Raw genomic sequence first — 13428 nt, forward strand, 5'->3', positions numbered from 1 at the left:
AAGCCTTGATTTTTGTTTTGAATCAGATTTAGTACAGATCTGAGTACTTACTGCCCGTCAGGCACCAGAGCGTCCTTTATAAAGTGTACAGCTCTTACGGGCTGGGGGCGGCAAGGACCCCAGTGCCTGACCACATCCAGATGCTGGACTGGGAGGCAGTAAAGCAGCCCCCACAAACAGCCAGCCAGTCCTCCTCCCACGCACCCTCGCCCCCACCCAGTTCCAAAGTAAGGCTGCTTCCAGACCTTCTAGCCTTTTCTCATTCCCACGGAACAGCCCACGTACCAGTGTTCCTGTTGCCCACAATGCACACAAGGTCTGCTATCCCATGAGTCGCCTGACTGACCTTTCTGATCAGGTGGTAAAGGCAGAATTCAGTTCACTAACAAAGTGTCCAGAACACAGGGATGGAGAAGTCCAACATAGATGAAGGAGCAGGCATGTGTTTGGGGATCAACATCAACTCCCCACCCCTTCAATTCCAGAAGTCTCTCACATGTAAATTTGCCCATGGGGACGACAAGTAAGGGGACTACTCTCCTTAGTCAAAGTTTTGTATCAGAGGTTTAATTGCCATTTGATAATTGGGAATCACATTCCTTTAGATTAAAAAAAATAATAGACATAATGGTCAGGGGCTCGAGGCAGTCAGTGGTTAATTTGATTTATGCAGAGAAGATAGTTTTATGTAATAAAAATAAATGGGCCAGAAAGGGACTCATTTGGTCTAAGATGTACTTAGAAAATATTCCAGTCTGTGAGGCATAGTCTTTTTCCATGACCCGGAAGAATGCCTTCAGAGATTCCTTCCAGGAAGTGAGGTCGACCCTCCCTTTGAGTCTCACCCTGGTGAGGCAGGCACCCCGCTGGTGCTCCCTGGAATTTCACTGGTGCTCCCTGGAATTTCGGGAGGGGCTGCAGCCAGGTGCAGCCCCCGCAGGTTTAAAGAGCTCAGATCAGGGCTGAGGAGACAGACGACCTGATTTGGGGTGTGATTTGTGTCCTGGAAGTGAGCTGAGCGTCCGCCGCGGCACTGTGTGCAGGAATGGGAACAGGCAGGTTTGTGGAGATTATACCACGAAAGCCACGATGCTCATCAGTACCGTGTGGTGACCAATTTGAGCCAACCACAGGTGGTAGGGAAGGTGCTGTGAGTGTCTCCTCAAGACCGGTGACCACTGCGAGTCACCACGCTGCCAGCACATAGTTAGGCTTCATCAAGTGTGCTGGTCAAATGGATACGTCAGCCAGTAGGTTCCTGCTTCCAGCTGATTTCTCTCAGAAAGTAATGAGGTTTAGGTAAGAGCTGCAGTGTTCTTAGCTGCTCAGAAGCCTCCAAGTTTGAAGGGGCGCCTGGCTGGCCCAGTCGATAGAGCCTACAACTCCTGATGCCAGGACCATGAGTTCAAGCCCTACAGTGGGCATAGAGCTTACTTAAAAAATGAAAAGAACAGGGTGCTGGGTGGCTCATTTGGTTAAGTGTTCGACTTTGGCTCAGTTCATGATCTCACATTTCATGGCTTCGAGCCCATTGGGCTCTGTGCTGACAGCCTGGAGCCTGCTTCCGATTCTGTCTGTCTGTCTCTCTCTCTCTGGCCTTCCCCCCGCCCCCCGCCCCTCTGTCTCTCACATTAAAATGTTAAAAAAGTTTTTTTAATTCAATGAAAGGAATGGTTTGGGGTGCCTTGCTGGCTTAGTAGAGCTTGTGACTCTTTTTTTTTTTTTTTAATGTTTTTTTATTTATTTCTAGGAGAGAGAGAGACAGCGTGAACAGGGGAGGGTCAGAGAGAGAGGGAGACACAGACTGAAACAGGCTCCAGGCTCTGAGCTGGCAGTCAGCACAGAGCCCGACGCGGGGCTCGAACCCACGAACCGCAAGATCATGACCTAAGCGAAAGTCGGACGCTTAACCAACTAAGCCACCCAGGCGCCCCGAGCCTGTGACTCCTAATACCAGGGTCATGAGTTTGAGCCCCTGGGTGGATGTAGAGAAAGCTTCAAGTGTAGCCTGTCACATTACCTGCTGGGGTTTTAGTTTGGTTTGGGGTTTGCTTTGCTTTGTTTTGTTCATTCATGGTAATTCTTTGTATATTAAGGATTCTCACGTAGCAAGTATAGGTGGAAGCCGGGTCCTTGGGGCTGGCACTGGACTGGCACAAAGAAGAAATGTGGGTGGTGCCTGTGTTCTCACAGTCTCCCTCCTGTCCCAGAGGGTGGCTCGTGTGCTTTGGAATCAGCTGAACAAGGAGACCCGGGAGCATCACGTCACCTGTGTAGAGTTGTTCTACCGGCTGCACTGCCTGGCCCCGACGGCCAGCATCTGCGAGGACATCATCTGCCATGCCCTCCTGGACCCTGACAAGGTCAGTCGTGGCAGCCTGTAGTCTCTGTCCTATGATCCCAATGCCAGGCCACCCTTCACTGCATGTGCCTGAGGCGGACTTACACATACACAGTCATTCCGGGGCTCAGTGGGCATTCCTGATCAACCAACAGGTGTCCCAGAATCTCGGGATTGGGGGGCCCTCAGAAGCACAAGGCACCCCTTCTTAGAGTCCTGAGAACAAGGGTTGTGTCCATGTGAAGGCTCACCAGGGAAACCTACCCCAACTCCGGCGATGTTTGCAGGAGCTGTGGGTTCTCACGGGCTCTGGAGCTGCCGGGGAAGTAGGCAGTCATAGAGAACGCATCGCCCTTTTAGGCCCGGGCCGTCCTTTGCAGTCAAGTTGTGTCCTTGTTCTCTAAGCCACTTGGGCCTGGCACATCCACAAAGATCTTGTGATCTTCAACCACAGGTCCAGTTGTGACCCTGGATGTGGGCTAACGTGGCGTCTGACTGTGCACGCTGACACAGTGAGCAAGGAGCAGAGGAGGCAGGTCCCCCACCGTCCAGGTCGCAGCCCAGGCACTCTGGGAGCCCAGCGCCTCTGCCCACATTCCTGCCATCCCTCTGAGCTGTTTGTTACGCGGCTGTGTTCGCTGGCTGCGGACAGCGTGCTCTTAGGAAACTAGGTGCCTAACTCCCGTTTGTTTCCTCGTCAAGGGGACAAGACTGGAGGCTCTGTTTAGGTTCTCCGTCATCTGGCACCTGACGAGAGAGACGCCAGGCAGTCGGGTGACATCTCACAACCGCTCCCTGGACAGGTAAGGCGGTCCTCGTGGGCAGTTACTCTGAACGCGCAGGACGCTTGTGTGCGGCTGGGGAGTGGGGGCTGTGGGATGGAGAATGTGACCTCATGTTCTGGATGCACAGCAAACAATCCCCAACGATCCCGCAAGTGAATTCAGGCCAGGCATATGTGAGTGCGTGGTGGGAGTGTTCTCACTTTGGTCCTGGGGGAGGAAGCCCAGCGTGCATCAGAATCACCAGCAGAGCTTTGAGAACACGCCTCACGAGGGGACCTCTGTAGGGCCGGGAGCAGTCTGGGTCTGGAACCAGGCGGTTAGCTACTCTGCGTGTTTACACTCGCAGTGTTGTCAACTGTGTTTGTGAGATGTGAACTTTCGTGCAGTACAATCTAGTGCACTTTTTTTTTTTTTTAATAGCCTTCCTCAGGCCTTCTGGGGGGCTCATTCGGTTAAGTGGCTGCCTTCAGCTCAGTTGATGATCTCATTGGTTCGTGAGTTCAAGCCCCGTGTCAGGCTTTGCACTGACAGTGCAGAGCTGCTTGGGATTCTCTCTCCCTCTCTCTCTGCCCCTCCCATGCTTGTGCTCTTTCTCTCTCTCCCCCTCTCTGCTAGAGTGAATAAATAAACTTAAAAAACAAAATTTAAAAATCCCCTTTCTTGTTTCCAAAACTAGGTTTGGGGCCAGGCGCCCAGCTTAAGGGATGCCAGCTGATTCTGGGGCTGGCTGCCCACCCCAGTCGATGTAACCAATCTGGGATGCAGCCTGGGCATCAGGATTTTAAAAGCTCCCCCAGAAATTCCAGTGTGAAGCCAAGGTGGAAATCCCCTGGCCTTTGTCTGCGTGGTTCTTTTTTTTTTTTTTTTTTTTTTTGCTGTTTAACATTTATTGTTGAGAAGCAGAGAGAGACAGAGCATGAGCATGGGAGAGGCAGAGCGGGGAGGGAACACAGAAACCAGGCTCCAGGCTCCGAGCTGTCAGCACAGAGCTGATGCAGGGCTTGAACTCATGAACTGTGATATCATGACCTGAGCCAAAGTCAGACACTCAACTGACTGAGCCCCCCGGGCGCCCAGTCTGCATGGGTCTCTAAACCCAGTTTGGGTGAAGCTCCCCATGGGCATCCTGGTGCACGGGGTCACCGAATGCTGACTCGATAGTGCCCTTCCCACCCACAGGTCCCTGTTCGTCGTGCTGGACAGCCTGGCGTGCACGGACGGCGCCATCAGCGCGGCCGCGCAGGGCTGGCTGGTGCGGGCACTCTCCCTGGGTGACGTAGCGCGCATCCTGGAGCCCATGCTCCTGCTCCTCCTCCAGCCCAAGACCCAGAGGACCTCCATCCACTGCCTCAAGCAGGAGAACTCAGCAGGTGAGCCCGGGGTCCCTGGGCCTGGCTGGGAGGAAGGGGTGGCCCAAGCCCCGGCTGCCGGTGGCAATAGCCAAGTTCCTTAGCTGCACTCGGCGGTTTCGTTAGGTTGAAAGGGTGTGAGGGTACTTTGGAAAGCTGTGAAGACTTTTAAAGTTTAAGGAGCAGATTAACCAGCATGTAGAACTACTATGGGGTGCACTTGTTGTTTTCACTGAAAAATCAGATTTTTTAATAAAAAAAAAAAAAGAAATTTTTAGCAACCTACATCCCAATAAAAAGGAACTGAGGGGGCGCCTAGGTGGCTCAGGCAGATAAGTGTCTGACTTCAGCTCAGGTCATGATATCACAATTTGGGAGTTCAAGGCCCACATCGGGCTCTGGGCTCTGCACTGACAGCTCAGAGCCTGGAGCTGCTTCGGATTCTGTCTCCCTCGCTCTCTGCCCCTCCCCTCCCTCAAAAATAAATAAACATTAAAAAAAATAGCTGATTTTTTAATTCTTTTGCTAATGAAAAGTTCAAGTGCACCTAAGATAGGAGGAAAAAATAACGGCCATCCACACCAATGTCTTCCCAAGCCAATGCTTTCACTTAGGAGTCACAGTTCAGTGCCCAGCAGGAAGTTAAGGTTGAGGAGGCTAGGCTGGCACTTCTCTCCAGATCCCTAATAAGAGCTAGGGGTAGTTTAGGTGGCCTCCAGCTAGGAAAGGTGAGAGGTTGAAATTTGCATGTAATCTGCATGTAATCTGGTCCATTGTATCTATCTAGAAAATGGCTTTTATTTGTGAACCTTCAACCACATGGTAAGATACCACAAAAACCACAATGGTTTCTATTTATCCATTTTTTTGTCTGCTCTCTAAGGTTCTTTCCAGCTATAAATTCTGTGAATATACAATCAGAAATGCAGAAGAAATAAGCCTTTGAGTTCTAAAAAAACTTCCAGAGGCATCTTTAGCACAAGTTTAACAGCAAATAGGTAGGAAGAAGAAAAGAAAGGCTGAAATGAACCTGATGAGTGTAGTACATTTGTGTGGTTAGTTCCTGGCACAGTTTATGAACTAACATAACTTCCCACAATAGGTGTATTTTATGACTTCCTGCAGCTTTCTAAGCAGTGGGTTTGCAAGCTTTGGGTTAGCTCGCTGGGCTGTAAATACTCTGTTTGCACCAGTCTTATCTTACGGAGAAAAAGCAGCCTCACACCTGCATAAGCAGCGATTTCTGAGATGGCTTCTGCACTCTGCAAGGTTCCCTGCCTAAAACCATAACCTCTCCTTTTCCTGCAGGAAGGAAAGCTGGCTGCCTCCTCAAAGACGAGCCCTTTTACTATTCCATATTATGAGAAAGTATAAACTAAAGCATCTTCTTGAAAGCTTGGCTGTCATTAATGGCAGCTACATTTTTTAGTGTTCCTTTGTGTGACAAAGAAAGTTCTATAAGGGAAGCGAAGCAAAAATAAGATAAAAACAGAGAGGGAGACAAACCATAAGAGTCTCTTAGAGACAACAAACTGAGGGTTGCTGGTGGGATGCTGGGTTGGGGGAAGGGCTAAGGGGTGAGGGGCATTAGGGAGAACACCTTTTGGGGTGAGCACTGGGTGTTTGTTGTGTGTAAGTGATGGATCGCTACACTGCACTACACTACATTTCTCTTCCTGAAATCATTATTACACTATATGTTAACCAACTTGGAGTTAAATTTTTTAAAAAATTTAAAAGTTCTAATGCTATGTGTGCTGGTTTTAAAAGTCACACGTACTGGGGCGCCTGGGTGGCTCAGTCGGTTAAGCCTCCGACTTTGGCTCAGGTCACGATCTCACAGCTCATGAGTTCAAGTCCCGCGTCGGGCTCTGTGCTGACAGCTCAGAGCCTGGAGCCTGCTTCGGATTCTGTGGCTCCCTCTCTCTCTCTGCCCCTCTCCCACTTGTGCTCTTGTGCGTGCGCGCTCTCTCTCTCTCTCTCTCTAAAAGAGTAAATAAAAGTCACATGGCACTTCCTGTTGCCTCCTCTAGCCCATGTTTGCTGCAACCTTCCTAGTAAGAGAAAATATCTTTTCCCTGCCATGCCCTTCCCCTGGAAGGAACTAGAAGTGTAGTGCTTGCTCCCCACCCCATCCGTGTAACTGCGTAGAACTCTATTTTGAAGACAGAGCATCAGGCAGCTCATCTATTTCTGTCTTACTCTTCCTCCTTCCCTAATCCTGTTTAATGTTCATGGAATAGATTTGCTAAGAGCTGTGTATTAAGATGGTTTGGTGGTACATACCAAAGACTTCTTTCTGGCTGTTGTTCCTTTTTAAAGAGATGGACTGTTATATTGTATTTTATTTATTTTTTTATTTTGTTTTATTTTGAGAGAGAATGTGTGTGCATATGCACAAGTAGGGGAGGGGCAGAGAGAGAGAGGGAGACAGAGAATCCCAAGCAGGCTCTGCACTGTCAATGCAGAGCCCGACACAGGGCTCCGTCCCATGAACCGTGAGATCACGACCTGAGCCGACATCAAGAGTAAGACGCTTAACAGACCGAGCCACCCAGGTGCCTTAAGACCCTGAATATCTTAAAGTAGTGGATATTTTCTGACTGTAGAGTGCTAACATTCTTATTTTAAAAATTGAAGTAGAAACACACATGAAAGTCCCTTGAAATGCTAATAGAGCTAAGTACAGATAGTTTGGTAGATAGTCCTCTAGATCTTTTAAAAGCTGTGTATTGTAGATGCTGTCTCCTAAATAAGGTCATTCACTACAGCCTGATTCTGCAGCTTGATTTTTCTTCTTTTTTTTTTTTTTAAGTTTATTTTGAGTGAGAGACAGGGCCAGTGGGGAAGTGGCAGAAAGGGGGAGAGAGAGAGAGAGAGAGAGAGAAAGAATCCCAAGCAGGCTCTGCGCTGCCATGAAGCCCCAAGATTATGACCTGAGCCACAACCAAGGGTTGAACGGTCGCTTAACTGACTGAGCCATCCAGGCGCCCCTTGATTTTTCTTTTTTCACATAATATATCCTGCACACTGCTCCATATCAGTACCCACAGATCCATCTTTTAAAAACCCAAGTAGCACTCCACTGCTGGCGGGCGCTGAGATTTTTCCTAGTCTCTGCATGTTTTGTCGGCTTCCCAGTTTATCTTCACACGTGACCATCTGATGAACACCCCGACAGCTTTGAAAACCTTTTGCTGACATTTCTGTAGGATACATTTCTTGAAAGGAAACTCCTGGAACAAAATAACACGCATTTTTAAAACTCACCCTCCCTGTGAAAGTTGTGACCTGTTCACTTCTATTTGCCTGCCTTTTGTCCATAATACAATGTAGACTCCGCGGTTATAGTGTTTGGGGGGAATTTTATTAACATTGATCTTTCTGTCTAGCTTTAATATAAAGATCATTCTAGGACTAACATATCATAGCCGCCCCTTCTGTTCTGAAGTCATTTGTCATTTTGTAATTTCCAGAAGACTTGCATCGTTGGTTTCACAGGCAGAAGACGCCCTTCAAAGAGGCAGGGGGAGGGGCCGAGCTCCAGGAAGGCAGCTCGGAAGAAGGTGTGCCTCTGAGCCAGCTCACCACCGTTGACCGCGAGGCCATCTGGGCCGAGGTGGAGAAGGAACCAGAGAAGTGCCCCCTGGGAAGCGAGCTGAGCGAGGACGACCTTCCCGACTACGTGGACCTTCCCGACGGGCCCACCTGCAGCACCGTGGACAGCAGCGAGCACACGGAGTCCGCGGACACGGGCTCCGCCCACACGGACAGTGAGAACACGTCCTCCTTTTCTTCCCCCTCCCACGACCCGCAGGAGCTGAGCCACGAGGAGAACTGCTGCGCGCCCATCCCCAGGGGGGGCAGGGCCTACCCCAAGCGCTCGGCCTTCCTGGCCGCCTTCCAGGAAAGCCCTAGGCCCGCTGCCAGGTTGAGCCTGGTGCGCGTGGACTCGGACAAGACCCAGGCTTCCGAGTCATTCTCCAGCGACGAGGAGGCCGACCTGGAGCTCCAGGCCCTCAGCGCGTCCCGGCTGCTGAAGCAGCGGCGGGAGAGGCAGGAGACCATCGAGGCCTTGTTCAAGCACATTCTGCTGTACCTGCAGCCCTACGACTCCCGGAGGGTTCTGTATGCCTTCTCCGTGTTAGAGGCCGTGCTCAAGACCAACCCCAAGGAGTTTATCGAGGCGGTGTCCAGGACCAGCATGGACACCAGCTCCACCGCGCACCTCAACCTCATCTCCAACCTCCTCACTCGCCACCAGGAGGCCCTCGTCGGCCAGAGTTTCTACGGGAAGCTCCAGACCCAGTCTCCCAGTGTGTGTCCGCACTCCGTGCTGATCGAGCTCCTCACCTACCTGTGCCTCAGTTTCCTGCGCAGCTATTACCCTTGTTACCTGAAGGTCTCCCACCGAGACCTCCTCGGCAACCGGGACGTGCAGGTCAAGAGCGTGGAGGTTTTGATTCGGATAATGACGCAGCTGGTCTCCGTGGCTAAGTCGGCCGAGGGGAAGCACGTGGAGTTCATTCACAGCTTGCTGCAGAGGTGCAAAGTTCAGGAGTTTGTCCTGCTTTCTCTCTCGGCATCCATGTACACCAGCCAGAAGCGCTACGGCCTGGCCACCGGCGAGCGAGGCCGGGCCCCGCAGGAGGAGAGCCTCTTCGAGGAGAGCCTCATCAACCTGGGCCAGGATCAGATCTGGAGTGAGCACCCCCTGCAGATCGAGTTGCTGAAGCTCCTGCAGGTGCTGATCGTCCTGGAACATCACCTGGGCCAGGTCCAAGAGGAGGCCGAAAATCAGCCCGAACTGTCCCGGGAGTGGCGGAAAGCCCTGGACTTCCAGCAGGCCATCAGCGCCCTGCAGTACGTGCAGCCCCACCCGCTCACCTCCCAGGGGCTGCTGGTGTCCGCCGTGGTGAGGGGGCTGCAGCCCGCCTACGGCTACGGCATGCACCCGGCCTGGGTGAGCTTGGTCACGCACTCCTTGCCGTACTTCGGGAAGTCCCTGGGCTGGACGGTGACACCGTTCCTCGTCCAGATTTGCAAAAATTTGGACGAGCTAGTCAAGCAGTATGAAAGTGAATCTGTGAAGTTCTCCATCAGGTATGGCGAACCCTTTGGTACACCGTTATTGCCCTAGTGACACTTTTGGTGAGGATGACTGATTTGCCATAGAAGCCAGTCAGAGAATAATTTCCACCTAATCAGCCACCTATCTGGTGTTGCCAGGAGGGGCACCTAGGAACGAAATGCTCCCGTCCTTTATATTTTATTCTGCGCAGATACCCAGCCCAGCTGAGTAGCGCCATCACTCTCCAATGTTGTTGCAAAACAGAACTAAAAACATGCATCACCTTCATAGAAATTCTAGAACATCTGAAAACGTTTTTCCGGAGTGACCGTATGAACGTAAAATAGCACAAAAGATGCCCATCGTTATTATAACTATTTCAGTATGAGGGCCCCAGTTTATTTAAGGTACTGCTGTCTGATTTGTGCATTTCTAGGTAGGATTAAAAACGTTACAGCCCCGTTTTTAAAAATTCTCAAAATGAGTTTCTCATTTCTTCACCAAAGCATAACCTCCAAGAGGGAAAACATTTCACCGGATTATCCACTCACTCTTCTGGAAGGCCTGACCACCATTACTCACTTTTGTCTTTTGGAACAACCCAACCAAAATAAAAAGGTAAATCTTTTCCCCTGAGTTCGAGGCAATTTTCTTGTATTGTTGTGTCTTCGTTGGGTTGTGACTGGTTCAAATAAGAAATGTGCACGTGTGAGTAATGAAAATATGTACGCAAACGTATGCTTGCAGCTGAAGCATGTATGCAAATACGCGCGCACAAGGCCGAGTAAAAGTCAACAAGGGTAGTTTTGTTCTTCTGGCGCTCCCTGGGGCTCCTTCCCAGTGCCTGTTCTTAGATCAGTAACCAAATGGGATAAAGTGTCCTCTCTTTGGCACATATTTTTTACTTGACCTCATGGCCTTTGTGAAATCCGCAGTCTGAAGCCATTTTAGCTGTGAGTTGCTCTGTCCTGTTGGGGATTAAAATTTTAGAACGCAGCTACTGCTTTGGCCAAATGACCTCAGGAGCCTGTAACGTGGAGCTTCAGACTCCCAGGGGCGCCTCTTAGAAAGAAGGCTGTGGGTGGAAACGCACAGGGAAGCATTTTGCTTCCAGGCCCCCGCACGTGGGACTTGTCAGAGACGTGAGTGCTGCGGCCCAGACTCCCATCCCGCTGGCGCCTTGGCCTCGTGGGAAGGGCACGGCTGCCACACACGCAGCCGACACTCGTGTTCATTTCCAATTTTCAGACCACTGCTGCAAGCGATCCTACCAATTTGAAAAATGCCAAGAATGCCATCCTGGAAGAGTTGCCTCGAATCGTTAACACCATGGCCCTTCTCTGGAATGTTCTCAGAAAGGAGGAGACTCACAAGAGACCTGTCGATCTCCTTGGAGCCACGAAGGGATCCTCTTCCGTTTACTTTAAAACCACCAAAGTGAGAGCACTTCCTCTGTGGTTTATTTCTTTTGTGTTGTCCTACCAAAAATAAGTATGTGCAGGAATATGTACGTAGATAATCAAACGGTGTGTGCTCTGTGAAACCCAAGTCAGGCATAAGTCGGAAATAGAAACCTCCAGTTAGTTAGTTTGTTAGAATAACTTTCCTATTCCTGGAGAAAAGGCTTTGTGAGTTTTTAACCTGTTTTTTTTTTTCCTTTCACTGCTTTTTTTTAAACTAGAAGTTTCTAGGGGTTTAAAGATCTTTCGTGTTGTTCTCAAGCATTTCTGTAACACAGCTTGTCTCTTATGTCCTGCTTTTAGTGCTGCCTTGGACACACGGGCACATCAAGGCAGAATGTTAGGGTGTCTCTGAGCTTTTCACTAAACCAGAAATGCAAAGCCCATAATATTTCTAGTTTACTGAGCTCTCCCCCACTTCTGACAAGTCTCTGCCTTCGAAGCATCTGGGCACATGGCTCAGTCTCTGTCTGCCAGGTGTGGCAGCTTGGAATTATCTGGTGTGTCTCATGTCCGCTGACCACCCACGGCCAGGTGTGGCCTCTGGGCTCACTCAGGCATCTGGAGGCCTGGGCTGGGTGGACCAGTTCAGAGCACGGGAAGCTGGGCAGCCTGGGTTCAGCTCTCTGCTCAGCCACTCTGGGACCTTGGGGAAGTTCACTGCCCTTGCTATGCTGGAGTTTCTTAGGTGGGAAGCACCCATCATCCAAAGTGCTGTACATTTATTGGCAGATCTAGCCCTCACATATGAGGTAGGTGCTCTTACTAGTCCCAGATTAGGAACAAAAACACTGTGGTGCAGAGAGAGTGAGTGCTTTGCAGGCAGTGTTACATCTGAGAAGGCGGCGCTGAGGCTGGACCCAGGACCCAAGAAGGAGGACATCTCCCTCACGTGCTCGTTGTATCTAAAGTGATACTAACTATAGGCACAGGGACGTAGTAAGTGCTCAGTAACTTCATCCAACACATATTGGCGTGCCTGCGGCTGTGTACTGGGCCTTGTTTATACACCGGTGGGCAAGAGGAGGAAGTCCCTGCCCTCCTGACAGACAGCTGTTAACCACCAGTTCAAAAGGAATGACGAGAAGTGGTACAAGGAAACACAGGATGTTCTGATGGCATGTGACCAGGGAACCTTACTGCGCCTGGGGTTGCGGGGCAGCCTCCCCAAGGCCGGCTCGCAGGCGTCCACTCCTGGGGTTACAGGCGCTGCGCGGTGGCCCCAGCCCCACTCTGCCATAACTCTTCTTTTTTCCCCACGTTCTAGACCATACGACAAAAAATTTTAGACTTCTTGAACCCCTTGACTGCGCATCTGGGAGTTCAGTTAACAGCCGCTGTGGCAGCAGTGTGGAGCAGGAAGAAGGTTAAACGCCTCAGTAAGATGAAGGTAGAGTTTAAAACTTGTATTAGACTCGCTCTGCCAGGAACACCAGCGTCGCATGTAAGCGACGGTGGCATTAAAGGCCGGCTCAGGAAACCACTTGAAGTGGTTTTACTGCTTGAAATGTGTCAATGACACAAGCGTGTCACTCCAGCTGGGTCTGGAGCTGGGTCGGGGAGCTACCCCTGGCTTCTGCTTTCGGATCTCTCTGTAATGAATATAGAATACTTCTTTTTATTATTTTTTAAAGATTATTTATTTTAAGAGAGAGAGAGAGCACGTCTGAGCAAGCAGGGGAGGGAAAAAGAGAGAGGGAGACAGAGAATCCCAAGCAGGCTCCACGCTGTCGGCACAGGGCCTGACACAGGGCTTAAACTCACGAACCAAGAGATGACCTGAGCCAAGATCAAGAGTCGGACACTTAACCAACTGAGCCACCCAGGCGTCCCCCTTATAGATTTTTATTAACCATAAAATACTTTACTTTTTTTAAGAGTTGTCTTAGGTTCACAGCAAAATTGAGGAGAAAGTACAGAGATCTCCCCAATACCCCCTGTCCTACACATACGGTATCCCCCATTATCAACACCTCCCCCCAAAGTGGTATGTTTGTTACAGTCAGGACCCTACTGTGACACATCATTATCACCTAGGACCCACAGGCTTTTTAATTTATAAAAATAGCACTTAAAAAAATTTATACCCCATTCAAATCTTCACATTCGGTTCCCAAAGGTAATTTCATTTCACATTCCATCCATTTATTATCCACTGACTGGTCTATCACGCAGCTCCAGGGGCTTGGTTCATTTCTGCAAAACCAACACATGCCTCTTCCTTTGTTTTCTCTTGGCCATCTAGGTTCCTACCTCATGCCTCCCTCAGAGGGTCTTTCCCACTCCCTGGAAACTATCTCAGTGTCCAACACAGGCTTCTGTTCCCTGAGGAGGCATGAGAGGTTGGTGGCCCAGGCCACCCTGCTTAGCACCTGCGGGGTCTTCACTGGTGGCAGATCTGATCCTTCCAAGTGCATATGAC

General features: G+C 50.2%; 1 protein-coding gene across 4 annotated transcripts in view; it reads left to right on the plus strand.

The window, feature by feature from the left end:
- Positions 1–13428, plus strand: part of DOP1B (DOP1 leucine zipper like protein B) — a 103735-nt gene that overhangs the window by 63396 nt on the left and 26911 nt on the right. For all 4 annotated transcript variants that reach the window (XR_005527738.1, XM_039228463.1, XM_039228468.1 and 1 more), the window contains 7 exons: positions 2211–2363; positions 3044–3144; positions 4306–4496; positions 7952–9578; positions 10053–10164; positions 10795–10983; positions 12274–12396. Coding sequence is in view for 3 of the 4 variants with exons in the window: in XM_039228463.1 (XP_039084394.1) it covers positions 2211–2363; positions 3044–3144; positions 4306–4496; positions 7952–9578; positions 10053–10164; positions 10795–10983; positions 12274–12396 (2496 nt within the window). In the remaining variant the exon portion in view is untranslated. The remainder of the gene's footprint in view (positions 1–2210; positions 2364–3043; positions 3145–4305; positions 4497–7951; positions 9579–10052; positions 10165–10794; positions 10984–12273; positions 12397–13428) is intronic.

Source organism: Hyaena hyaena, unplaced genomic scaffold (genome assembly GCF_003009895.1).
Source record: "Hyaena hyaena isolate Hyena2069 unplaced genomic scaffold, ASM300989v1 scaffold_2, whole genome shotgun sequence".
Classification (NCBI taxonomy): Eukaryota; Metazoa; Chordata; class Mammalia; order Carnivora; family Hyaenidae; genus Hyaena; species Hyaena hyaena.